Source organism: Chiloscyllium punctatum, chromosome 18 (genome assembly GCF_047496795.1).
Source record: "Chiloscyllium punctatum isolate Juve2018m chromosome 18, sChiPun1.3, whole genome shotgun sequence".
Lineage (NCBI taxonomy): Eukaryota > Metazoa > Chordata > Chondrichthyes > Orectolobiformes > Hemiscylliidae > Chiloscyllium > Chiloscyllium punctatum.
In genome coordinates this window covers 77387094-77414526 of record NC_092756.1, presented here as the reverse complement: position 1 = coordinate 77414526, position 27433 = coordinate 77387094, and the positions used below count along the sequence as shown (strand labels likewise).

Genomic DNA, 27433 nt, shown 5'->3' with positions numbered 1-27433 from the left:
TGACTTGCTGATCAACCCTCGTATACTCAATTGCAAATCATTTACATAACCATAGACACCAATGGCCTCAGCAGTGATCACTGCAAAACCAATGGACATAGTCACTCCGTCAGAAAAACAACCCTCAACATCACCCTCTACTTTTTGCCACTCAGCCTACTGTGTATTCAATTTGCAAAATTTCCTTGGGTACCATGGGCTCTCAGTTTTACCACTGTGGTCCTTAAGGGACACTACTCTTTCCCTCAGTTATCCTTTTAGCTGTAGCTGTAAAACACCATAAGACTTTCCCTTCATTGCCACAGTTAATGTTGGAGAAGTTGAAATTCCCTATCACGACCTGACCACTTTCACACTTCCTTGAATAACTGCTCTCCTATTTCTCTCAGTCTGTTAGGGGGCTTTAGTATACTCCAAGCAATGTGGATTCATATTTCCGCTTTCAATATCCATACAGCACATTTTATGTTAACATTTCAGCGTCAATTTCCATAACTGATGGCAAGTTACAAAACAGACCAATACATAAACCAGATGGATTCGTACTCACTTCTTGCGCTGGTCAGCCAATGAGTTGCTTCTGGTCTGTGCAAACATGTCGAACTCTTCTTCGTCGGTTTTTGGATGGTTGTTGTCCTCCAAAGACTTCAGTGTTCCACTCACACTTTCTCCCGCAATACCTAAAAACACACAAATCCCCAACTAATGGCACACTTATCACACACGTAATTTCAAAAGCCTGATTACATGTCAGCACTTGGGAAACTGCATCAAGTGATCAGCTTTAAAAGGGAAACTTGACGCTGGTTTAGGGTTTGAAAGTATCATAACTGTCTTTTAACCTATCAATGTTAGTTTAGAGAAAGATTTGAATTAATTGCAGAGGTGTTATATCACAAAGAGGGGCTGTGGGGCCCAACTGGTCTGTGCCACCATTTGTGCTCCACACAAAAACCACCTCCTATTGCTCTGTATCTCACTTGATCAACCCAATAACTACAAGCCATTCAGTTTAATTTTAGTTTTTAAGTGAAGTTAACTGTCATAAACAAACTTTGATTAATTAGAGAAAACCAGTAGTTAAAGGTGAATCATGTTTAGCTCACTCAATTGAGAGATCTTTGATAAGATTACAGGGATGCTTGATGCAATTGACGTATACAAGGATGTCCAAAAAATGATAAAGTACAAGCTTGAAGCACATGAAATAAAAAGGACATCAACAGCATGGATAGGAAGGTGGCTGTGTGACTGGAAAGTACAGACTTGAGAGATAAACTTTACCAGAATGGCTCCAGGGATGAGACACTTTGGTTACACTGAGACTGGAGAGAAGCTGAGTTTTTCCATTCAAGAAGATAGAAAAGAGAAAGTTAAGGAGATTTGATACAGATACTCAACGTCGTGGTGAATGGAGTGTAGATGGAGAGAAATTGTTCTAATTGACAAAGGGGTTGAGAACAAGAGGGGACAGATTTAAAATGGCAGTAAAAGAACCAACAGCAAGACAAGGCAAAAGATCTGGAATGAACTGCTTCAGTGTGGAGACAGATACAATTGGTGCTTTCAAAAAAGAGGATTGGAAAAGCAACTGAAGAGAAATTATTTGCAGGGTTAAAGGGGAAAGGACAGGGAAATGAGATTAGCTGATTTGCTCTTAACATGTAGTATAGCATTCGACATAAGAACACACAATTCTGGATTAGCGGTGCTGGAAAAACACAGCAGTTCAGACAGCATCCGAGGAGCAGTAAAATCGACGTTTTGGGCAAAAACCCTTCATCAGCAATACAGGCAGAGTGCCTGAAGGGTGGAGAGATAAATGAGAGGAGGGTGGGGGTGGGGAGAAAGTAGCATAGAGTACAATAGGTGAGTGGGGGAGGAGATGAAGGTGATCGGTCAGGGAGGAGGATGGAGTGGATAGGTGGAAAAGAAGATAGGCAGGTAGGACAAGTCATGAGGACAGTGCTGAGCTGGAAGTTTGGAACTGGGGTGAGGTGGGGGAAGGGGAAATGAGGAAACTGTTGAAGTCCACATTGCTGCCCTGGGGTTGAAGTGTTCCAAGGCAGAAGATGAGGCGTTCTTCCTCCAGGTGTCGGGTGGTGAGGGAGTGGCGGTTGAGGAGGCCCAGGACCTCCATGTCCTTGGCAGAGTGGGAGGGGGAGCTGAAATGTTGGGCCACAGGGTGGTGTGGTTGATTGGTGCGGGTGTCCTAGAGATGTTCCCTAAAGCGGTCTGCTAGGAGGTGTCCAGTCTCCCCACTGGAGAAGACTGCATCGGTAGCAACGGATACAATAAATGATATTGGTGGATGTCCAGGTAAAACTTTGAATGTGGAAGGCTCCTGTGGGCCTTGGATGGAGGTGAGGGAGGTTGTTGTGGTTCTGTTTGCCGAGATGAGAATTTGTCTTGCAAACGTTTCGTCCCCTGTCTAGGTGACATCCTCAGTGCTTCCCTCCCTACCTCCTGCAAAAATGCCATCCTGTATTCCCAATTCCTTCGCTTCCGCCGTATCTGATCGCAGGAGGACCAGTTCCACCACAGAACACACCAGATGGCCTCCTTCTTTAGAGATTGCAATTTCCCTTTCCACGTGGTTAAAGATGCCCTCCAACAGATCTCGTCCACATCCCGCACCTCTGCCCTCAGATCCCATCTCTCCAACCGTAACAAGGAAAGAACGGCCCTGGCGCTCACTTTCCACCCTACCAACCTTTGCATAAACCAAATCATCCGCCGACATTTCCGCCACCTCCAAACGGACCCCACCACTAGGGATATATTTCCCTCCCCACTCCTTTCCGCCTTCCGCAAAGACCGTTCCCTCCGTGACTACCTGGTCGGGTCCACGCACCCCCCCCCCCACCCTTACGACTCACCCTCCCGTCTGGCACCTTCCCCGGCAAAACCTGCACCCACACCTCCTCCATCACCGCCTTCCAAGGCCCTAAAGGAGCCTTCCACATCCAAAGTTTTACCTGCACATCCACCAATATCATTTATTGTATCCGTTGCTCCCGATGCGGTCTCCTCCACACTGGGGAGAGTGGACGCCTCCTAGCAGAGCGCTTTAGGGAACATCTCTGGGACACCCGCACCAATCAACTACACCGCCCTGTGGCCCCACATTTTAACTCCCCATCCCACTCTGCCGAGGACATGCAGGTCCTGGGCCTCCCTCACCACCAGACGCCTGGAGGAAGAACGCCTCATCTTCCGCCTCGGAACACTTCAACCCCAGGGCATCAATATGGACTTCAACAGTTTCCTCATTTCCCCTTCACCACCTCACCCCAGTTCCAAACTTCCAGCTCACCATTGTCCCCATGACTTGTCCTACCTGTCTATCTTCTTTTCCACCTATCTACTCCACCCTCCTCCCTGACCTATCACCTCCATCCCCACCCCTTCTCACCTGTTGTACTCTATGCTACTTTCTCCCCACCCCCACCCTCCTCTCATTTATCTCTCCACCCTTCAGGCACTCTGCCTGTATTGCTGATGAAGGGCTTTTGCCCAAAACGTCGATTTTACTGCCCCTCAGATGCTGTCTGAACTGCACCGCTTTTCCAGCATTACTAATCCAGAATCTGGTTTCCAGCATCTGCAGTCATTGTTTTTACCGGTAAGAACACACAAATAAAGTAAACTGGAGCAAGAGGATAACATGTCCCTTGACCATGCTACATCATTCAGTATGATCATGAATCACTTTCAGTCTCAACTCCATTTTCCCACTGGCTCCCAAAATCTCCACTTCCCTGAGAGACACAACATAGGTCTACCTTAGCCTAAAACAGACTCAATATTGGAGCTACACATTGGGTGAAGGAATTCCAAAGATTCAGAAGCCTTTGAAGACCTTTTTCCTCATCTCAGTCCTGAATGATCAGCCCCTTATCCAAAGTTAGTGGCCTCCTGTATTACATCACACATACCCAGTGAAATAAAATCATAAAACGCATCAGAATCTGATCGGCCTTTTTAGAATCTGAGTGGTCACCAAATGAACTCCAAAGCCTCCAACAACGGATTAATAAAGTTTAGAAACATTCAGTACTGCAGTAAAGTACCTTGTACCCTTTTCACCCTTGTACATTTATCTAGCCTCATGTATTATGCAATTGATCTGAACCATTTCTTGCAATATCAAATTTGACATTTTAAATCAGTGTAAAGGTTTTTTCCCTGTCATCCTTACTGTTATAAAATGTATGGGCCCCAGCTTTCCTGGACAATGGAAATATGTTATTCACGAACTCAACATTAAGATTGCAATTCCCAACAATTTTTCAAAATTTTTTCCCATTCACCTGCAATAATCAATGAAATTCCATTTGCCTTTCTCAGAAGTTATGCCATTAACCAGAAATTGAGCTGGACCAAGCTACATAAAATTGCAGTTCAGAAGCTAGGAGTATTGCAGCAAGTAACTCACCCCCCAACTCCCCAAATCCTGTACAGCATCTACAAGGCACAAGTCAGTAGAGTGATAGAATACTCCCCAAATGCCTGGGGAAATGCAGCTCCAACAATACAAGGTGGTTGACACTATCCGGAACAAAGCAACTCATTTTACTTCGGTCACAGCCACAAATGCTCGCTCCCTCCACCATTTATACTCAGCAGCAGCTGGGCATACCACCTACAAGATGCATTGCAGAAATTCACCAAGGCTCCTTACAAATAACCTTCCAAACCTGTGACCACTATCATCAAGAAAAAAAAAGGTCAGCAGATACATGGAAATACTACCACCTCAAGTTTCTTGCAAGCCACTCACCACTAAAATATATAGTGTTCTTATGGTGTTGCTGAATAAAAACCATGGAACAACTCCCCAACAGTCGATTGAATGAAAATGGAGTGCAACAGTTCAAGAGGGTAGCTCATCACCACCTTCTCAAGAGGAACTACGGATGGACACTAAATTTTGGCCCTGTCAGCAACACCCACATCCATTAATAAATATTTTTAAAAACATTACAGCGCAAGTTAACTCAAATGATTGCTTGAAATGGTATAGGAAAGATTGGTTAGGTCATGCATGTATAATTTAAAAGAATTGAGAGGTGATTTGTTTTTGAAACAAGATCCTTGAGAAAGTGGATACTGAAAGGATGCTTGCTCATGTGGGAAAAACTAGAATATGGGAGTGTCGAAAAATAAGGAGTCTCCCATTTAGCATGAGACACAGAAATTTCTCAGGAGGGCAGTTGATCTGTGGAATTCTCTAGAATACAGTGAAGGCTGGGTCATTGAATATTTTTCAGTCCAAGTTCAACAGATTCTGGATTGAAAAAAAAAGTCAAAGTCTATCAAGGACATGCAGGAAAGTAGAGTTAAAGCCATAATCGGATTAGCTATGAAAAGCCAAATGGCATACTCCTGCTTTTATTTCTTATGTTTATACTTCTTGGAAGTCACCAACTTCGTTCCACAGCTGCCTTATAGCTCAGTAAGTGATCACTGCAGTGGACTGAACCAAAGATACTAGGAAGGTCAAGCTTCAAAGTCTGTTTTTGACCTCAGTTAGTAGGAGTACAGCGGAGGTGGCTACATTCAATATCCTGGTGCTGAGAAGGGAGATGTGTGGCTGGTTTGAATCTCCCAGTTTGCTATTTTCTTTCCTGACCTTCAGCATACTCTGTACCTACAAGTCCAAACCTTTCAGCCCCTTTTGACACCCATCTTTCTTTAAGAATAAAGTATATTAATACATATACATTTCATACAATCTTCAACCGATGTTGAATTTATTCAGCATATAATTAGTTTCAACCTCAAATAACCAAAGATGAAACACTATCAACTAAAACAGATTTCACATTCTGCATGGGAAGACGATTGACTATAGACTAACTAGTCAGAACCGTATTTTGACATACCAAACAGGTGAATCTTATTGGAACCAGTCGTAATAAGACAGAACCAGACTTAGCTGTGATCGCTCCTCGAAATACTGCCCTGGCTCAAAGAGAAAACTATCATCTAGATGCTGTATCAAGGAGTAATGCTACCCATGAAACAAATGCAGAGGGGAAAACCGTATTTTCACCCATTCTGTGTTAATAATGAAAAGAAACCAATACTTACTGAGCCCTGCTAACTGTGTTGAAAGATTAGAGGCAGTAACTGGAGGAGTGACAACAGCTGGAGAGCTTGGTGTAAGATTGATTAAATTATCTGTGTTCTCTGAACCACTGGACACCTTTAGAAAGTGACGGAGAAGAGAAATAAAGCAACAATTTATTACAACACTGACTGCTTAATGTAAAATTAACTCAAGAGGGCATACACTGACAAATTAATTCTTAAAAAGTATGTGATGATATTATGGCTTGAAGTTTAATTTTGGCATTTTTTTTGAAGGGGTTTTAGGACAGAGGTGACAAGCTGACAAAGCCAATAAAGTAAACAGCTGTAAGGCCTTAGGGGTTTAAAGTTAGAACAATAGGAACAGCATGATGGGTGGAGTCAGACTCCCACAGAACTGGGGTTTTAGTTTAGCTTTCAGTAGTTATTGGGGTTTGAAGTTGGCTGCAGAAGCAGTTACATCGCTCAGCCACTCCAAAAAGCAAACTGGAATTCTCACTTTACTAGGATGTTCTCCCTCTGCTGCTAGAATTGCATGTCAGACGATCTATACTACTGAATTTGCCTTTGCCAAGGGTATGTTTATGGAACTTTACTATATTGTTACTACATATCTATTGCTGGTTAAATAAACAATAATTTTGTTAAGTTTTTCAATCCAGTTAAAGTTATACCAATGCTTCTTTCTTTTGCTTGTTTCTTAACTAAAGGTTAGAATAAAGTGTGCTTTGCTGAAAGCTGAGGAGTGTGGCCAATCAAATTATATCTGGAACACAGCACCTTACACTTGCCTTTAAATAAGATAAAAGTTGGTGTTTAGATATCTCCTTGACATATTTGAAGGGGGTTTGGTCTGGTCTATAACAAATTGAGGGCTTGTCCAGGATCAAAATCTCTGTAATTCTAGATTGAATTTAGGACTGTTAGACTCAAGGATAGTGAGTGGTGAGCTTTAGTGGGTTTTTGTCCAGATGTTGTATTTGGTTGGTTTAAACGGGACAATGGCCTCATCTAACAATGGCTCTTTCAGTTGCTAAGACTTTGCCTGAGGGTGCAAATAGTCACTTCGGGTGTTTACAGAAAGTGAGCAAGGCAAAGCTTTTTGGAATTGGCAAGTAAGCAGAGGTTGTAGATGTCTGTGTGAGAGAGGAAAGGGGAGATAATTGCTGCAATAGCTTAACATATACATTTGCCTGGAATGCATTCAGAATGGCTAAAATTCAATTGCAAATGAAGCACCTTGAATTAATGACATGGCAAGGGAAAAAAGGAAAAGAGTTCCCCTGACAGAACATAAGGAAATGAAACAGTTTGAATTATGATTAAGAGCAGGGAAAAGGGCAAGGAAAGGATGGCCCTAGCAGAAGACAGGGGGAAAAAAAATAGAAGGGGGGGAAAAAAGTGTTTGAACTTAACTTAGTAATGAAAGAGGAAAGTGGACTTAAAATGGCAGAGACAAAGGTAGAAAAGTAAGTGTAATAATAGGAATAGTGCTGAAGAACAAACCCATACTAGCCAAAAGCCTGGTGGGATCTGTTTAAATACAACCTAGAGTTACTAAAGTCTGATGAGCAGGATGTAGAAGATTTTTCCATTTAATTTGAGAAAATGGCTAAACAAACAAAATGACTAGTGACGATGTGGGTGTTGTTGATTAAAATAAACTTGGTAAGTAGGGCTAGGTGAGGTATTTGCATCACTTTCAGAGGTGGTAGCTGGGTAGTATGATGAGGTGGAAGTGAGGACTGCAGATGCTGGAGATCAGAGCTGAAAATGTGTTGCTGGAAAAGCAACATTCCTGAAGAAGGGCTTATGCCCGAAACCTCGATTCTGCTGTTCCTTGGATGCTGCCTGACCTGCTGCGCTTTTCCAGCAACACATTTTCAGTATGATGAGGTGAAAAAGCCATCTTAAGTGCATAGGAGCTAGTGCCAACAGACAACGTTTTCAGAATCTGAGGGGGGAAACTGGTCAGACGTATAAAGAGTTTGAAAGGATTAAAGTAATTTTGATAGGTGGATAAAAACATTGAAAATACATCAAATACATGATGCTCTTAGACTGACTATTTTGGAAAGAGTTCAAAAATTCGCTTCCTGAAGTAGTGAGAACTTGTGGAAGATCAGTGTGTTAAAACTCAAGATTAGCAATGGAAATGTTAGATGATTATGAGTTGGTTCATAAATCAAAGTTTGGTTTCTGACATCAATTTCAATCTGAGGGGGATAGAAATTGGGAAAGAGAAATCCTCAGGTGGTAAGGGAAAAGGTGATCTCATTGACTATATTAAAGATATTTTATCACAGGATAAAAAGCAAACTCATGAGGGGGAAAGAGACAAGAAATCTCAGGTGTTTTAACCACAATAAAGATTTTTGTATCAAAAAGCATATAGAAGAGGAGTCTGAGCGTATTGCAATATGTTACTATCTTAAAAATGAAGTTTTGATGTGGAAATGGAGACCATCACATTTCAGGCAGATGCAAAATGTGCAGGAGTTCATCAAGTTGTATTACTGGTGGTTTATAGAAAGGAAGTGTTGCAGGTAACACATGAACTACCAGCAGAAGGTTATTTGAGTATATTGAAAACTCAAGCCAAAGTATAATAAAATATTTTTATTGGCCTGGACTGCATAAGGATGTAGTTAACTTTTACTGGACGTGTCATGTGTGTCAGATAATCGGAAAACCTCTGACAGTGATAAAACCAGGACCTTTAATACCTATTCCTGCATTTAAGGAATCTTTTACAAGAGTCTTAATTGCATCGGACCCCTATCTCAAACAAAAAGTGGGAATCAGTATTTGGTGACTATAATGGACGTGCCTACTAGATTGCTGGAGGCCATTCCATTACACAATATCACAGCTAAAAGGATTGTAAAAGAGTTACTCAATTTTTGTTTAACCACATGTGGACTATCCATAGAAATACAGTTAGATCAAGGGTCACATTTTACATCTAAGTTGTTCAAGGAAGTTATGGATAGCATCAGAATAAAACAATTCAAATCCACTATCTACCTTCTAGAATCACAGGGATTGTTACAATGGTGACATCAAACCTTAAAGACCACGGTGAGGGCCTAAAGCCAAGACTATCTGCAGGATTGGGATAACGGAATTCTATTTGTATGTTTTGCAATTAGGGATGCACTTAACGAGTCAACGAAATTCAGTCTGTTTGAATTAGCTTTGGGGCAGGTGGTGAGAGGACATTCCTCAAATTAAACAGGACAATGAGGAAATTGTCAAAACTGGGATAAAAATGAGTTACCTTCCAGAGGAAAATCAAAGACCTGAAAGAGTTGTTACAGGTGAGCTATGTGGGAATAAACTGTGAAGTACTAATCTAAAAATACAGAGAGTCATGGAGATGTACAACAAGGAAACAGACCCTTCGGTCCAACTTGTCCATGTCAACTAGTTACCCTAATCTAGTCCCATTTGCTAGCACTTGGCTGGTATCCCTTTAAACCCTTCCTATTCATATACCCTTCCAGATGCCTTTTAAATGATGTAATTGTACCAGCTTCCAACACATCCTCTGGCAATTCATTCCATGGATCACCCTTTGCATGAAAAATTTGCTCCTTATGTCCTGTTTAAATCTTTCCCCTCACACCCTAAACCTATGCCCTCTAGTTCTGGACTCCACCACCCCAGGGAAAATACCTTGTCCATCTACTACAGCCATGCCCCTCATGATCTTATAAAATTCTAAGGTCACCCCTCAGCCTTAGGGAAAACAGCCGCAGCCTATTCAGCCTCTCCCTATTAGCTCAAACCCTCTAATCCTGGCAACATCCTTGTAAATCCTTTCTGAACCCTTTCAAGTTTCACAACATCCTTCCAATCGGAGGGAGACCAGAATTGCACACAATATTCCAAATGAGACCTAATCAATGTCCCACACAGCTGCAACATGACCTGAAAACGTGTCGCTGGAAAAGCGCAGCAGGCCAGGCAGCATCCAAGGAACAGGAGAATCGACATTTCAGGCATCAGCCCTTGCCCGAAACGTCGATTCTCCTGTTCCTTGGATGCTGCCTGACCTGCTGCGCTTTTCCAGCGACACATTTTCGGCTCTGATCTCCAGCATCTGCAGTCCTCACTTTCTCCTGCAACATGACCTCCCAACTCCAGTGCTCAATACTCTGACCCATGAAGGAAAGCATACCAAATGCCTTCTTCACTATCCTCGCGACCTGCGACTCCACTTTCAAGGAACTGTGGACCTTCACTCCAAGGTCTCTTTGTTCAGTAACATGCGCCAGGAAATTACCATTAAGTGTATAAGCCGTGCCTTGATATGCCATGTTTGGAAGACTGCATTGAGAAGGGACAAGCAACATCGATGTCTAAGTTGACTTACTCAGAGGATACTAGAAGACACCTTTATCCAAAGCAACAAAGGAAGTTTTGGCTTTTGTGACACTGAATGGACTGTAGCAGTTTAAAATCTATCGTTTGGTATGAAGAATACACCAGCCACATTTCAAAGACTGACCAAAAAAGTAATTTCGGGATGAGCAATTGTGCGGTGTACATAGACGATCTGGTGATTTTTAGTCACATGTGGAAGGAACTTTTGGAGCATGAATCAGAATTGTTCACTCTACTTTGGAAGGCGGGCTTTGTGATAAACATGGCTAAGAGTTTGCATAAAATTTCAGTGGACAGAACAAAGTGTGAAGGCATTTGCCAACCTAAAAGCTGCATTAATCATGGCCCCATTGTGAGCCATACATAACTACACATAGTTATTCAAGATGGCTATTCCTGTGAATGATGTGGGTGTTGATGCTGTACTCTTGCAAAACGAGAGAACAGAAATATCTGTTGGGTATTTTCTTCAAAAGTTGAATATTCATCAACAAAAATATTCCACAGTTGAGGGGGAAACCTTGAGCTTGGTGTTGGCATTGCAACACTTCAACACTTACGTTGTCAGTAATATATCTGAGAAATTGTATATATTGATTATAACCCCTTAAAATTTTTGGAAAAATTTAAGGATAAAAATACCAGACTGCTTAAAAACAGATTAACCTAGCCATTCAATTTGAATATTATATAGGTGACAGAACGAAAGAATGTAATTATTGACCCATTGTGACAATTGTGGTGAAGGAAGACAAAAGATATTCAGTGACAGAAGAAACTGATTGAAATGGACCATAGGATTGAATGTATGCATGCTTCGAGTTTAAGTAAAGTATACGTACTGTAGTGTACTAACAGTGTAAGACAAAAGGTTTTTAAAAATGAGGATTTGTATATTGAAGGTTCAGTTTTTTTTTTAAAAGGGGAGAGATGTAATGATATGATGGCTATAAGAGGTGCATTTTGTCCTTTTTTTCATATAAGTGAAGGGAGTTTGAGATTGAGGTATCAAGCCGTCTACTCAAAGCCAATAAAGTAAACAGCTTGTGAGGCCTTCAGTAGTTTAAAAAAAAGTTATAACAATAGAAGCAGCATGAATGGGTGGAGTCAGACTCCCACAGAACTAGGCTTTCAGTAGTTGTTGGGGTTTGAAGTTAGCTGTAGAAGCTGTTACACCTCACCTGGTGACAGCAAAAAGAGCTCTCTTTTTCTCTCTCCCACAATTTTCTCACTCTGCTGCCAGAATTGCATGTGAAACAATTTATTTTACTGAATTTGCTTTCGCCAAGGTGGTGTTTATGGGATGTTACTATATTGGAACAGTTGCAGTTTAGAAGTTAAACAATCTCTTACTTTGTAAAGATTACCACTACAATCAAAGTTATACAATTCTTCGTTCCTTTGATTTTATTTTAAATTTGATGCATGAATAAGGTGAGCTCTGCTTAAAGCTGAGTAGCGTGGCCAATTGCATTTCACCTGGAGCACAGCATCTTACTCTCACCTTTAAATAAGATAAAAATTAGGGTCTGGACTATCTCCTTGATTCATATGAAGTGTGTTTGGTCTAGTCCATAACAGGCAACTGTGCTTCACACTTCAAGCAACACATACAAAATGTCATCTATCTTTAATCTGAGATATTTACCATGTGTCTGTAGCAACTCAAACTAGATAAGGTGGCTTTACTCCAAGGAGTTGAATTGTACTCACCCGATTAGTGGTATTCTGTCCAGTTCTGAACCTTTCAAACCTGAATAAAAATGTGCAAAACAATGACGTAGATATACATTGGGGACCACTAGACAAAAATACTAAATGTCTGACTGACTATCAGTTTATGATTCTATGAGGGAGCAGAGAATTTTCAGTCTTTACAACTTTACAACTTTGAGCCAGAATGCAGTCAGATTCCATAAGCACCATTAGTTCTCAACCAGTTTAAAATCTTTCAAAACTCTTCAACTTTTTACTGCACAACATCTTTGCAAACTAAAAGTTACATACTGGGCATGCTGGAGATTAAAAATTGAAATTGTAACTTGGCAACATGTTTAAACATAGTTTATGGGAATGGAGACTAAAATTAATTTTACATTTATTTCAATTCTAATCTCACCAATGAATTGGAAGACAATGTTCATTTAAGCTCCACAAAATGTCATAATCACTGCAACACAGTATGATGCTGTTTTTCAGAAATGACAGACTGAGGCCTGCCTACCCTGTCAGGTGAACATTCAGAAGTGTACAGGAAGGGTTTTTCTCATGTCCTAGTCATTAATAACGTATTCCAGATCCAACAATACTAAAACTGATTAAATGGCCATTATCACATTAGTGGAAGGGATGGTGCTGCCCATCAGTTGGTTGCCACATTCTTACGTGGCCAGTGACTATACTTTTAAAAACTGTGCTTTCAGACATCCCAAGGTTGTGAAAGTTGTTTTCATATATGCATGTTTATATGTAAATACATAATAAATATAAATATGCAAATAACTTCATGAAAAAAATCATTCAGCATTGCTGAGGAAGTGTACTAGATTACCTGTCATATCGGAGAAATATGTTATTAAGGTTGTCATTGACATGCAAGAGGTCCTCTGTCACTTGCTCATTAGTAACTCTTGAAATGAGCTCCAGGATCCTCTGCTGCATTGCTCGACATGTTCTGTTCAGCTCCTGTTGTGGAAAATGTGTAATAGGTAACTGCTAAAGAACTAAACAGTTATATTTTCTGCAGGCATGGCAGACAAAGATAAATTATTGCTGATCTGGACTCCTTGAAAATCTGGACTCCTTGTTCAAAGAGTACCAGCTACCTTCAGGCAAGCGGCTATTCTTCCTGCACAAGCCTACACAATATCAGCTGGCTAATTGGTACTCCTGGTCCAATTCTTGCCTATGATCATACATCAGTAACTATAGCTACCAGTGCCATTAATAAAAATCAATGTTAATGTTAGGGTATTCAGATCAAATGTTAATCTGTACCACTAACCGGGAACATGATTGAATTCTGGAACCTTCTAGTCCCGAAGGCTTATTAAACTTCTTGAGTTATTAAGGGATGTTCTCGATACTTTCCATTTGAACAGAACTCAACTGCTATCAGGGCTAGTATTTACATTTTTAACATCAACTGCCATTCTCCTCCTCCTCCTCCTCCTCCTCTTCCCCTCCTGTTCCACGATTCTTTTTATTACATAGTCCTAATTTGGAGGATTAGCAATAAAAGGGCACATCAAGTTAAGAACATAACGTTTTAATTATGAGCTGAAGACTAATCATATGGTCATCAAGTCCTGGGTGTGGAGCACTTATATCGAAAAGATGGCTTAAGAGATTTGTTGCATTAACTATCACAGATTAAAGATGCCAAGGGATAAGAACAAAATGAACCCAAGGGAAAGGGGTCCAGGTCAGAAGCTGAAGGTGAATATTTTGCAAGTTGACTGTGTATGTGGGGAACATAACATCAAAAGAGACAGCGGCAACAAAGAGGAAAGGGTCTAGGTTTTGGCAATAGAACCAATTGAGGGGAGTTAAAGTTTACCTTTTTTTTGAAACTAACTATGGGAGTGGCCAGATGGATCATGTTTTTCACCTAGGACCAGCACAATCCTGTTTTTGAAAAAATATGAAGCAAAGACAGGCAAATGGATTTGAGGTGTAGATTCAGCAAAAGATGCTCAGGTGATCGAAAAGCCTGCTTCTATTTTTATCTTAAAACATTGCTTCACCTGAAGAAGTTCAAGATCGGAGGAATCTTCTTGACCTGGGACCATCTCGGTCAGCATTTCAGACATCACCTTTACATTACCATTAACAACATCCAGTTCACTGCGCAGTTTCGCGACCTGCAAGACATACATTTAAAATACAGTTTCAAAGTCAGGGATAACCAAATGGATTTGACTGCAGCTGTATTATCCCAAGTGCTACCAGCAGGTGGCGACTGAATGACAAATCATTTGATAAGTTAGCCTGTCTTTATTAATGACTAACAGTAGAGCAAGTACTTGAGTCATGATATGACAGTTAAAATTGATTCCGTTCAATGGCAGCTTGCATTTCGAAATAGCAATGCTAATCAGTGGAAGCAGGCTGAAGGCACAGTCAGCCATGACAGAACCCCTTTCAATTACAGAATCATAGATTTGTGGGGGGCAGGAAGCTCATCTGGCCTATCCAACTTTTGTCTGTTCTTTCACAGCCATTTAATTGGTCTCACTCCTCCCGCTCCATCCCATATCTGTGCCATCCTTCCCCCTTCAAGGAACTTATCTAGTTCCCTTTTGCAATCTACCAAAGAATGTGGATGCTACACTTTTTAAGGAAGCATATTCCACATTCTGTGAATTCATTGTAAAATATTTAGCTCTCATATTTCTGCCGGTGAGAACAGCTTCTTTTCATCAAAATCCTTCATAATTTTGAACATTTCTATCAAGTCTTTCCTTAACTTGCTTTACTCTAAGAAATACTACCCAGATAATCTAGTTTCTTGACCCAAGGCTAGCTCTTTTAACTGTAATACAATTCTTAAGAATAGCCAGGAAATACTGTCTTGCAGCAGGTGGGGGGAGGGCAGGGCGAAAGAACGTTTCAACCCAATGGAATTTCCCTCCTGTGAATGTGGCTTTCCCTGAAAGGAAGGAAATGCAGATGAGAAATGCATGCTAAGCATAAGAACCTCAAAAGAAAAACCGCATAATGTGCTACGCATCAGTGAAACATGACTGCAGTTTTGGTACTGGATTTTCAGAGGCAGGAGTCGAACTGATTTTACCTGTTCAAGGGAAGGTGTGATTCCACCTTCTGTGGATACCACAGGAATGGGCTGCTCAGAGACCGGGAACATTGCTGGCTGCACTGGGGAAGAATTTTGAGAGACTGCTGGGTCAACCTCGGGAATAGTCTGAAAAATAAAACAAGAGTAAAATGAAGACTTGCGCACAGGAGGAGTCCAGAAGAGATGGTAGTGGGGCAGCAATGTCTCTGAGCTTGTAATCCAAAAGGTCCAGACTATTGCTGCAGGGGATGTGCATTCAAACCCCAATATAGCAGTTGCAGAACTGAAATTAATAAATAAATTCAATTTTATAAATCTGAAACAAAAGCTAGTCTCAGTTTCATTGTCACTATCAGCAACTGTTGTAAAATACCATCTGGATCATTAGTATTTGGGAAGGAAATCGTATCTTTATCTGCTCTGGCTTAAATGAGACTCCATAAGAATATAGAACACAAGGACTAGAAGCAGGAGTGGGTTATCAGACCCCTGAACTCTATTCTGCCATTTGACAAAATCATGGCCAATCTCCTCGCAGTCTCAACTTCATTTTCCTGCCTGCTTTTCGCAACCCTTAAACCAATTTTGAATTAGTCATGAGTTTATTTCCTCCTTAATGTCCCAGCATCCACCACACTCTGGGGTGGTGAATTCCACAGATCCTTTAAAAGGATAATTTCTCATCTGTTTTAAATCTGCTATCTCTTCTGCTCAAAGTAGGACCTCTTGTTCTGGATTGCTCCACATGAGGAAACATCCTTTTTACTCCTGTTTCTCCCCCTTCCCAATCTCCTTTAGCATCTTGTGCTTCAATTAGGTTCCTCTCATTCTTCTCAACTCTGAAGAGTATAAACCTCAACTGCTTAATCTTTCTTTGGAAGACAATCCTTTCATTTCTGGAATCAATCTAATGAACTTCCTTTGAAATGTATCCAACACATCCCTCAAGTGTTCTAAAATTGTATGCAATACTCCAGACGCAGTCTCCCTGACACTTTGTACAGTTGCAACGCTAAATTTCCTCTTACTTTTTTTTTACTCTATTCTTTCAGCAATAAATGCCAAAATTCCACCCAGATGCATAACAATACAGTTGCCTTTTAACTGCTCTCAAAGGCAATTAGGGAACAGCAACAAATGCTGGCATCTGGTCCAAAAAAAAGACAAAAAGTTTCCATCATTAACATCCAGGGTTAGCAGCAGGACAAAATTCTGATGTACATTTTGAACAAATGCCTGATGTTGGACTACTGTTCCTGAATTACGCAAATTAACTGGGAAAACACGTTCTTCGCACTTTACTCAGCAGGATATTGTGTAAGATTTAGGAGATTCTTTAATAACTCTGTTAGCTCATCCACTTCATTAGCTGAGCAATTATATGCAGGAAAGAGTGCTCAGCTTGATCCACACCAAGACAATTCATCTGAGCCTTGTTACAGAGTCTAGATTCATACTTTATTTAATCTAAGTGGCCAGAGTTCAATGCATCACAGCTGACTCAAATATTGTTCATATTGCAGCACAAATGTCAATTGGTTAGCAATCCAGAGGACCAGACTAATGCTTAGGGAGATAAAATGGCTACTAGATTCTATTTTATTAAATTGTGACTATAACACTAATCTGAGTGATATTGACCATGAAACTATCATTGATCAGAGTTTTAAAAAACTGGGCCCACTAATGTCTTTGATGGAAGGAGTCTGCCATCATTGCCTGGTCTGGCCTTGTCTACATGAGACTCCAGAACCACAGCAATGTTGTTGACTATTAATTGGTAGTATGCCACTTAGTTGGAGGGAAATGAGGGATGGACAAAAATATAGGTTCCTCAGTAATTTGCAACTTCACTTTCAAGTCCAAACTGTTAAGCATTTCGCCCTCACCTCCTACAACACTTTAGCAGTCCCTGATAAACCAAACCAGTCTCTCCCTGGTACCTTTGGTATAATTAGTGCCAATATAACTCTTAAAATCTGTCATTTTGATCCACTTATTCTGGTGTAACCCCCACCTTTAGTCACAAGTCCAAACAAACCGGAGGTGAAGTACTTGCTGCACGATTGGTTTGATCAACCATTGCCAGGCCTGGCTGGACTACATTAAGCAGTAATGGGCCTCCTTTTCCACTGGCAAAACCCAATTTCTTGAAAAGCTACTTCATTTATTCCCAAATTCCTGAATCTCACTCCCCTTCAATGTGTGGAGAGGCCTCAAGAACTTCTTGTCATGAACATTGAGAACACCTACTCAGCTGCCTTCGTCACACTTTCCAAGTTAAACAGCACCAAGCAACCCGCGCCTTGGGTACATTCTTGTTCTAATTTTGGTCTGCACATTCCTCTCCAAGCTCATCTGGTCTCGGAGCCCCCCTTGCTCATTTGACCCCATTTCAATGCAAGCTACGATTATCAAATTTCCCAATCTAGATTGCAAAACCAGACAACATTATAAATTGGATACAGCCTTAATCAAAACCAGTTTCATCATTCCTCTCCTCAAACACTCGTGACTGCTGAAAACAACAAATGCTAGAGATCACAGTGGGTTAAGACAGCATCCGTTGAGAGCGCAAGCTAGCATTGAGTCTAGAGGACTCTTCAAAGCTCTGAAGAGTCATCTGGACTCGAAACATTACCTTACTATCGCTCATGAATGCTATTTGACCCAGTGATCTCCAGCATTTGTTGGTTTTAGCACAGATGCCAGCATCTGCAGTAATTTGTTCCTATTCTTAACTGCTCTTGGCCTAAGAAAATTACACCCCAACTCTAACAGTCCTCAAGTTCTGAGGAGTTAGATTTGAAAGGTCAACTCTTTTTTTTCCACTATCCACAAATGTTGTCAAACCTGAACTCCTTTAGGACAGTGAATTAAAAAAAAAATCTATTCTTTGTCAAAGTCCTTGAAAGTGAGATGGCCTCTCTAATCTGTAACTAATGTTTTTGTAATCCCATATCTGAAGGTCACCAATTAGGTTTGCACTGCGTGCACAGGTCTCCAAACAACCACAGTCATAAACTAGATGGTATGCATCAAAGAAAGCCGCTTTAGAAGTATGGCACCAAATACCTAAAACATCAAGGTCACTTTCAACCTAAATAGTTTGAAAACAAAGAATCAGCCATTTTTTCAGCTAAATGAAAATCATATCAGGGCCATGACAATAGCCAGACCGCAATTCAAGCTTACTCGTTGAGGTGTGTGAATGGGAGACAATGCATCAAGGTCAGTCATAGGGAACTCAAGCCCTTTCCTCCTCAGTTCTTCATACACAGTCACGACCCCAGTGAGGTCTGGAGAACTCCGGAATGCATCTGCCCAAGCCTGTATCCAACAACAACACCACAGCATTAGTACATAACGTCATATTTATAAACACCTGTTCCCAATTTCCTCCCATTCTCTAATAACTGCATGGACTTTTCATAGGCCACCATTTGTACTGTATGGTTCTTTCAGTCCAGCATACTGATGTGATTAGACTTGCACAAAAGTTCTACGTGTGCAGTTTTCTGCACAAGGTCTGAACTGAGAAGGCAGTGGCATCACTCCCCAATTATTACCCAGTTAAGTTTAGCTCCCAACTCAGATTAGGAAGCAATCCTCTCTACTACATCACTTTCAAGAACAAGAGAATTGGAGATCATGGTGGTAATAAACATTAAGAACCACAAGTATCCACCTAATTTCTTTGACAGATACCCCAACCTTGTGTGTAATGGTTTTGTGTTTTAAAGGTGATTCTGTTCTATAAAAAGGGAAGGAAACCACCTTTCTTATCTGGCCTGGCTTACCACAATAACATGCTTGAGCTTTAATAGTTTTCCAAAATAGCTTTGTAATATCATTCAGTTAAAGTGTGATCAGGGATCGGCAGCAAAGCTGGATTTGACAGCGATGACCACATTCCATAAAAGAATAAATTAAATAAACAGATTCACACCATCAAAGATCCTTGCGATATTTAAAACGTTAGCTACAAGTTGAAAAGCCTTAGAGAATTATTACAATTCTAGTATATTATATATACTATAAAGACGCCAGCCATAGCTCAGTTGGTAGCACTCTCAACTCTGAGGCAGAAGGTTATTGGTTCAATACTTACTCAAGATTTGAGAACCATCATGGAGGCTGATATTTCAGTGCAGTTCTGAATGAGTGTATTTTGTATCAGTGTTTGCCGTGGAGAAGGACATGGGAGATATAGAATGTAGGGAAATAGATGGTGACATCTTGAAAAATGTCCACATTATGAGGACATGCTGGATCTCTTAAAAGTGGATAAATCCCCAGGACCTGATTAGGTGTACCCTAGTACTCTGTGGGAAACTAGGGAAGTGATTGCTGGGCCTCTTGCTGAGATATTTGCATCATCGATAGTCATAGGTGAGGTGCCGGAAGACTGGAGTTTGGCTAACGTGGTGCCACTGTTTAAGAAGGGCGGTAAGGACAAGCCAGGGAACTATAGACTGGTGAGCCTGATGTCGGTGGTGGGCAAGTTGTTGGAGGGAATTCTGAGGGACAAGGTGCACATGTATTTGGAAAGGCAAAGACTGATTAGGGATAGTCAACATGGCTTTGTGCAAGGGAAATCATGTCTCACAAACTTGATTGTGTTTTTTGAAGTAGTAACAAAGAGGATTGATGAGGGCAGAGCGGTAGATGTGATCTATATGGACTTCAGTAAAGCAGCCGACAAGGTTCCCCATGGGAGACTGATCAGCAAGGTTAGATCTCATGAAATACAGGGAAAACCCGCCATTTGGATACAGAACTGGCTCAAAAGGTAGAAGACAGAGGGTGGTAGTGGAGGGTTCTTTTTCAGAGTGGAGGCCTGTGACCAGTGGAGTGCCACTACCTTTTGTCATTTACATAAATGATTTGGATGTGAGCATAAGAGGTACAGTTAGTAAGTTTGCAGATGACACCAAAATTGGAGGTGTAGTGGACAGCAAAGAAGGTTACCTCAGATTACAATAGGATCTTGATCAGATGGGCCAATGGGCTGAGAAGTGGCAGATGGAGTTTAATTCAGATAAATGAGAGGTGGTGCATTTTGGGAAAGCAAATCTTAGCAGGACTTATACGCTTAATGGTAATATCCTAGGGAGTGTTGCTGAACAAAGAGGCCTTGGACTGCAGGTTCACAGCTCCTTGAAAGTGGAGTTGCAGGTAGACAGTGAAGGCGACGTTTGGTATGCTTTCCTTTATTGGTCAGAGTATTGAATACAGGAGTTGGGAGGTTATGTTGTGGCTGTAAAGGACATAGGTTAAGCCACTGTTGGAATACTGCTTGCAATTCTAGTCTCCCTCCTATCAGAAGAGTGTTGTGAAACTTGAAAGGGCTCAGAGATTTACAAGGATATTGCCAAGGTTGGAAAATTTGAGATGTAGGGAGAAGTTGAATAGACTAGGGCCGTTTTCCCTGGAGAGTCGGAGGCTTAGGGGTGACCTTATAGATATTTATAAAATTATGAGGGGCATGGATAGGATAGACAAAGTGTTTTTCCTGGGGTCGGGGAAGTCCAGAACTAGAGGGCATAGGCTTAGGTTGTGAGGGGAAAGATATGAGAGAGACCTAAGGGACAACATTTTCATACAGAAGGTGGTGCGTGTATGGAATGAGCTGCCAGAAGTAGTGGTGGAGGCTGGTACAATTGCAACATTTAAAAAGGCATCTGGATGGGTATATGAATAGGGAGGTTTGGAGAGATATGGGCAAGGTGCTGGCAGGTGGGACTAGATTGGATTGGGATAGGTGGTTGGCAGGGTCTGTTTCCGTGTTGTACATCCCTATGACTGAGTGTGGTACTGTTGGAGATGCTGCCATTTGGATGACCAGAGGTGCCTTCACCTTTTCAGATGCATGGGCTATTCTAAATAGCGAAGCTCTGAGCATCCAGGGTCAATATTTATCACTTGTCCAAAATCACAAAAATGGATTTAGACATCACCACATCACTGCCTATTGCTTAAATGAGTCAAATTCCCAAACAAAAATAGTCTTACACTTAAGGATAAGTGCAAAAATTCCAAATGTTTATGGGAGAATCTATATAGGAGAATCTATGTAGGAGAAAAAGGCTTGGGTGGAAGCCGACAGTTCCCATTGCTTTCCCCTTGATAACACCTCAGCCAGAGTTGACTTGACAATTTTCTTCTCAAATATGTTAAACTGTTGAGACTGCTTGAAATTTGATATTCTTGTTTTTGCCCTGTTGAGTGTAAGATGAAGAGCTTCTGCAACACACATTTCTTTTCAAAGTTCTCTATTACCAAATGACATAGCAGTTTGTGGGAGCTTGGTTCCTTTACTATTCTAATCTCTTGAATACCCCAGATCTGAATTGCTCTGTCAATAGCTGCCATGTTTTTGGTTGCCTCACCTCTGGATTCTGGCATTCCCTAACATCTCATGACTTCCTTCTCCTCATCTAAATCGTTTCTCAAGACTTAACTCTTTGGCTAAGCTTTAGGTTACCATCCCAAACGGTCTTATTTGGATCAGGGTCAAATGTTGTTTGAAAAGGCTGCTGTGAAGTACTCAGAATACAATGGGGGGGGGGGTTTGTGCCTAATCCACCATTCAATAAGGAAAATGACTCAGTTAATTGTTGCTTCAGCTCCACTTGCCTGCCTGTCCCCTCACTCCTGGACTTCATCATCAAAGCCCTGTTTAGCTCAGACTGGGATATTCAGCCGTAACCCATTCACTCATGCTCAGTTTGGGTTCTGCCAGGACCACACAGCCCCTGACCATATTATAGTGGGCCAATGTGATGAAAAAGACCTGAACACCAAAGATGGGACGACTAACTGTCCTCAACATCAGAGCAGCATTTAACTGAGTACAGCACCGAGGAGCCCAAGCAAACTGAAGCCAAAAGAAATAAGGATACATTGCTCTGATGGCTGGAATCATACCTAGCACAAAGGGAGATGGCTGGGATTGTTGGAGGTCAATTATCTCAAGCCAAGGTCATCACTGCAGGAGTTCCTCAGGGTAGGGTCCTTGGCCCAACCACATCATTAATTACCTTCCTCCTATCATAAAAGCTCAGAAGTGGAAATGTTCTAATGAATGCTGTATGCTCAGCAACAACCGCCACTCCTTGCAAGCTGAAGCTGTGCGAATCCATACGCAGCAAGACCTGGACAACCACCAGTCTTGAGCCAATAAGTGGCAAATGGCATTCATGCCATTCAAGTTCCAGACAATGACCATATCCAAGGAGGGAACTATCCTCTTTGGACGTTCAATGGCAGTCACATAGCAGAATTCTCAACAATCAACATACTTGAGGCTACCATTGACCAGAAACAGAATTGGACCAATCAAAACCTGTGACCACAATATTTAGGAATTGTGTGCAAAATAATCTCTCTCTTCAGTGCCTGTTCATCATCTACAAGGCACAATTCAGGTTTGTGATCAAACACACTTCACATGCATGTGTGCAACTCCACCACTCAAGTAGCTTGACACCATCCTAAACAAAGCAGCCTGCTAGATGAGTGCATGGTAGCTCAGTGGTTAGCATTGCTGCCTCACAGCGGGAGAACCCAGGTTCAATTTCAGCCTCCGGGGACTGTCTGCGTGGGTTTTCTCCAGGTTCCTGCCATAGTCTAAAGATGTGCAGATTAGGTGGATTGGCCATGCTAAGTTGCCCCTAGTATGCAGGGCTGAGTAGACTAGGTGGATTAGTCATGGAAAAATGCAGTGTTATAGGGATAAGGTAGGGGTTTGGGTGGCATGCTCTTCAGAGGGGGCAGTGTGGACTCGATGGGCCAAATGGCCTGCTTCCACAATGCAGGGATTCTATGAGTACCCTAATCACCATTATGATCATTATCTCACACCAGTACCAACACATTGGCTTCAGTGTGCACCATCCACAAAACGCACTGTCGAAACTCAACCAGGCTCCTTCAAAAGTGTTGTGGTTACACAAAGTGCTAACACCTGGAAGGACAAGCACACTAGATGCACAAGAACACCACAACCTGCAAATTCCCCTCCAACCCACACACCATTCTAAATATACTATGATTCTTTTTGTCATTGGGTCAAGATCCTGGCACTCCTTTCCCAATAAACTGTTGGACACCTTGGGTGAAATTAGACCTACAGTCAGCAGCTGGAGACCACCCTCTTAAACAACAGTTAGAGATGGTTGACAAATGTTGGCTTTGCCAACATACCACACTTCTCATGAACAAATATTTTTTAAAAATCACCCAGACTCCGTTGCTCTCGGGGGTAGAGAATTCCAAAAATACCAACCTCAAAAAAGATTCCTGTACATTTTAGTCTGAAATTACAAATCCCTTATTTTGCAACTGTGCTCCACACTTCAGATTACCTATAGAGGTGACGCATCCTTTCAGTATCCACCATGTAGCATCTTATACGCTTTAATAAAATAGACTCTCATTTTTCTAATATAAAATGTAAGGCCAACTTTTTTTTTTACATAAGGTATTTCTTGCATCCTAGAAATGTGACCTTTAGTGAAAGAGATATGGAATAAAGAAATAGGGAAGTCTTGCTTTAAATGTACACGACTTTGGCAAGTCCACACCTAGATTACCATGTACAATTCAGATGTCATTATGAGGGAAAGAAATCACATAGCAGGCAGTTCAGAGAAGGCTCATTGGTTTGGTTCTTCAGACTAAATATATTCACAGCTGAGCAAGATAGATTTTTTTCTACCCAAGAGTAAAGGCTATGATTAGCTTCACCATGATCTTACTGAATGGCAGATCAGGCTTGAGGGGTCTAATGGCCAACTCCAACTCTTGTTTTCTTATATTTTTATGACCTCTGCTGACTATTCAGAGGTTCCAGACACTTGTGAGCTATCAGCATCACTTACCTGGATTAAACTCAAAACTTTATCCTGCACGATTGTGGGTGGATTATTCTTAGGGAGAATAGTTTTTACCAGGACATCCTCCACAAAGTCTCGACTTGCCACCATGACATGGAATCGATGACCACAGTTCTTCACACAAGTTTCTAGAACCTGTATTTGATTTTAAAAATTCAGAAATTCAAAACAGAACATGTTCATATGTTGAGCATGGATTTTAAAAGCAGCCAATCTAATTGTAACTAAACTGCATGATATATAATTGTCTAAGCTACAAATGCGCACGTAGGGAAAGAGGAAGGAAGAAATTTTAAAATCAGATTTTTAGAATGCTTCAAAAAGAGCTTACAGTCAACAAATTAGTCTTAAACTTCATTTATTTTTATGAACAAAACTGTTCTCCACACAATGTGTTTCCCATAGTTATGTTAGTCCCATTCATGCCTGATGCAAAACCAACTTTCTGTAAACAATAATTTGCCCATGAGACAATGGCTATAATGGGGGTTCTTCTTGACATATATCCTAAATAGTATGTATTTGGGCCCAAAATATCCCAACTAAACTAAGCCAATCCACTTGAATTGAATCTAATGCTCTTCATTTCACCAACCTCAATCAAAATTTCAAGTCTATGTTTTACTAAAATAAGAAAGCTCCACTGTGAATCAGTCAACTATAGTAACTAAGGGCTTTTAAACTGGATAACCACCTCCTGGAAGCACTTCCTAAGACCTAGGTATGACCCAACATATGGAAACCACCCAAAACTAGGCAAAATTTTAAAGCAGCCAAAACCAAGGCTATCGTCAAGAGACAGTGGTCAAACATTTAATGGGGATTCATACAAGCACAGGAAGAAACCAGCAAAGCCAGGGATTTGGTGATTTACTTATTGCATTGCCAGGACCATGTTTGAATAAATTTGGGCTTGCCCCATCCAAATCAAAGTGACTGCCTAGACTATAGTGATGTAGTATAAGAGAGACCATAACTGGGCTAGAGACTTCCAAAGACTCATCACCCTCAAGAGAGAGAGATTTTCCCCAAGTGCTCAGTTATTACATCCTTTGTAATAGATTCTGGCATTTTCCTAAGTATTGACAAACGAACAGATCGAGAGCTCTTAATGCTCCCTCTCCTTCCCTTTTTAAATACTGGGGTTACATTCTAAATAAAAGTCGAACCAAAAACAGAAATTGCTGAAAAAGCTCAGCAGGTCTGGCAGCATTTGTGGAGAGAAATCAGAGGTAGGGTTTCGGATCACTCGATGTTAACTCTGATTTCTCTCTACAGATGCTGCCAGACCTGCTGAGCTTTTCCAGCAATTTCTGTTTTTAGCTAGGATCAGATTTGCTACTTTCCAGTGTGCAGGAACCTTTCCAGAATCTTGAAAGACATCCATCAATGCATCCTCTATGTCTATATCTACCTCCTTCAAAATTCTGGGATAAAAAAAAACTTATTCCATCCAAGATCTTTGAATCCAGTTAAATTTTTCAAACACGACACCTTTACTAATTCCTTTCAGTTCTTCAGTTTCACAAGTCTGTTGGCTGCACAACATTACTGGGAGACTCTCTGTTTCGGGTTCTATAGGGACCAAGTAATTGTTTACATTCTTACCATTGCCCTGTTCTCCACCACCAATTCACCAGTCTCCTGCAATGGACTATCATTGTTCTACCTAATCTTTTCCTTTTCACAAAGAAACTTCTACAGTCTGCCTTTACAGTTTTCACAAATTACATTCATTTTCTGTTTTCCTCTTTTTAGGGTTTATTTGGTAACCTTGGTACCACTTTTTCTGGCATTTTTATTTGTTGCTTTGCCAATTCAATAAATATTTGTGTAACCTTTTACATGACAGAGCCACAATTCAAATTCTATCCTTCTGGGAGGGTGGGGTATTAAGATAAATGACACGCAGCAGAGTGGACTTAAAAAACTTCTCTTTTTTTATTTTCAGTTAAGTAGTAAAACTAGAAAGAGCCAGATGAGACCTTAAATGCTCACCAGCAGGGAATGAGGCAGAGAGCAGACCAAAAAGAGTTACATTTAGTAACACTAAAATAGCATTTACCACTGTTCATGCACCTTTCAAGTTAGTCTCTGCTGAAATCATACAAAAATGGAGATTGGATGCAGTCTGCTTCTCGGCTTGGGTTTTTGCTCTTCTTCCAGCCAGCTTTGTAGATGATTTTTGAGGGAAGGGATATTTGTGAGGAAGATGGTACAGATATCTCACTCAGTATTGAATTACATACTCTCTCCCATCAATGACAAGAGAGCTTTCATGACAGGGGATTCAATTGTAAGGGTAACTGACAGGTGGTTCTGCAGCAGTAAATGTGAACCTTGAATGCTATGTTGTCTCACTAACACCAGAGTCAGGGCAGTCTTTAGATTTTTGGATCATTGGGATAGCTTTCAAGATAGGTGATACCTGAACAAGCTGGATAGGTAATTCCTAAACTGGAATGGGTCCAATTAACTTTCTGAGAGCTTTGCTTGTGCTATTGGGGAAGTTTTAAAATTATCAGGCAGGGAAATGGGGCACAAAGCCAGAGTCAATGTATAACTGGCAAGAAGGTCCAATCAAATATAGAAGGAATGCCAGTACAGTCCAATAAAAGGGAGAAGACATGAGCAGGATAAGGCACTTGGCAGGTCTGGAAAGCTAAATTGTGCCTATTTCAATGCAAGGAGCTTGATTGGTAAAGCAGATGGACTTACAGCACTGATCAGTACATGGGAATATAATGTTGTTACAATCTGAGACATAGTTGAACAAAGGACAGAATTGGTAGCTAACTTTCCAGGATATAGAAGTTTTAGGTGTGATATTTGTGGGTGGTGGTGGTTTGAGAAGTGGGGGCCTTACATGATTGATAAAGGAAACCATCACTGCAGTAATGAGGAAGGGCATCCTGAGAGGGCCTTCAAATGAAGCCATTTTTAAAAGATTAGAAATAAAAAAAGGACAGTTAATCTTTTGGGATTATACCACAGGCCTTCAAACAGTCAGAGAGAGACAGAACAGCAAATATTGAAGCAAATCTTAAAAAGTTATGAGAGAAACAGGAGATTACAACTTTCCTAACATTAACCAGGATCATCTTAGTGTGAAAGAATCAGACATTTTTTGAAGTGCAGCACATAGATAGCCTTATTGGAGATGGGGGCAGTACTAGACAGAATACTTGGGAACAAAGCTGATCAAATGGCTGAAGTTCCAGTGAACAAACACTTTGGGAACAGTGACCAA

General features: G+C 41.1%; 1 protein-coding gene across 6 annotated transcripts in view; it reads right to left on the bottom strand.

Annotated features, from left to right (window-relative positions):
- tom1 (target of myb1 membrane trafficking protein) overlaps nucleotides 1–27433 on the bottom strand; it is a 105848-nt gene that overhangs the window by 30119 nt on the left and 48296 nt on the right. For all 6 annotated transcript variants that reach the window (XM_072588492.1, XM_072588493.1, XM_072588495.1 and 3 more), the window contains 8 exons: nucleotides 24169–24318; nucleotides 18479–18613; nucleotides 15281–15409; nucleotides 14232–14348; nucleotides 13037–13170; nucleotides 12199–12238; nucleotides 6097–6211; nucleotides 551–680 (listed from right to left, as the gene is read on the bottom strand). In XM_072588492.1, coding sequence (XP_072444593.1) covers nucleotides 551–680; nucleotides 6097–6211; nucleotides 12199–12238; nucleotides 13037–13170; nucleotides 14232–14348; nucleotides 15281–15409; nucleotides 18479–18613; nucleotides 24169–24318 — 950 coding nt within the window. The remainder of the gene's footprint in view (nucleotides 1–550; nucleotides 681–6096; nucleotides 6212–12198; nucleotides 12239–13036; nucleotides 13171–14231; nucleotides 14349–15280; nucleotides 15410–18478; nucleotides 18614–24168; nucleotides 24319–27433) is intronic.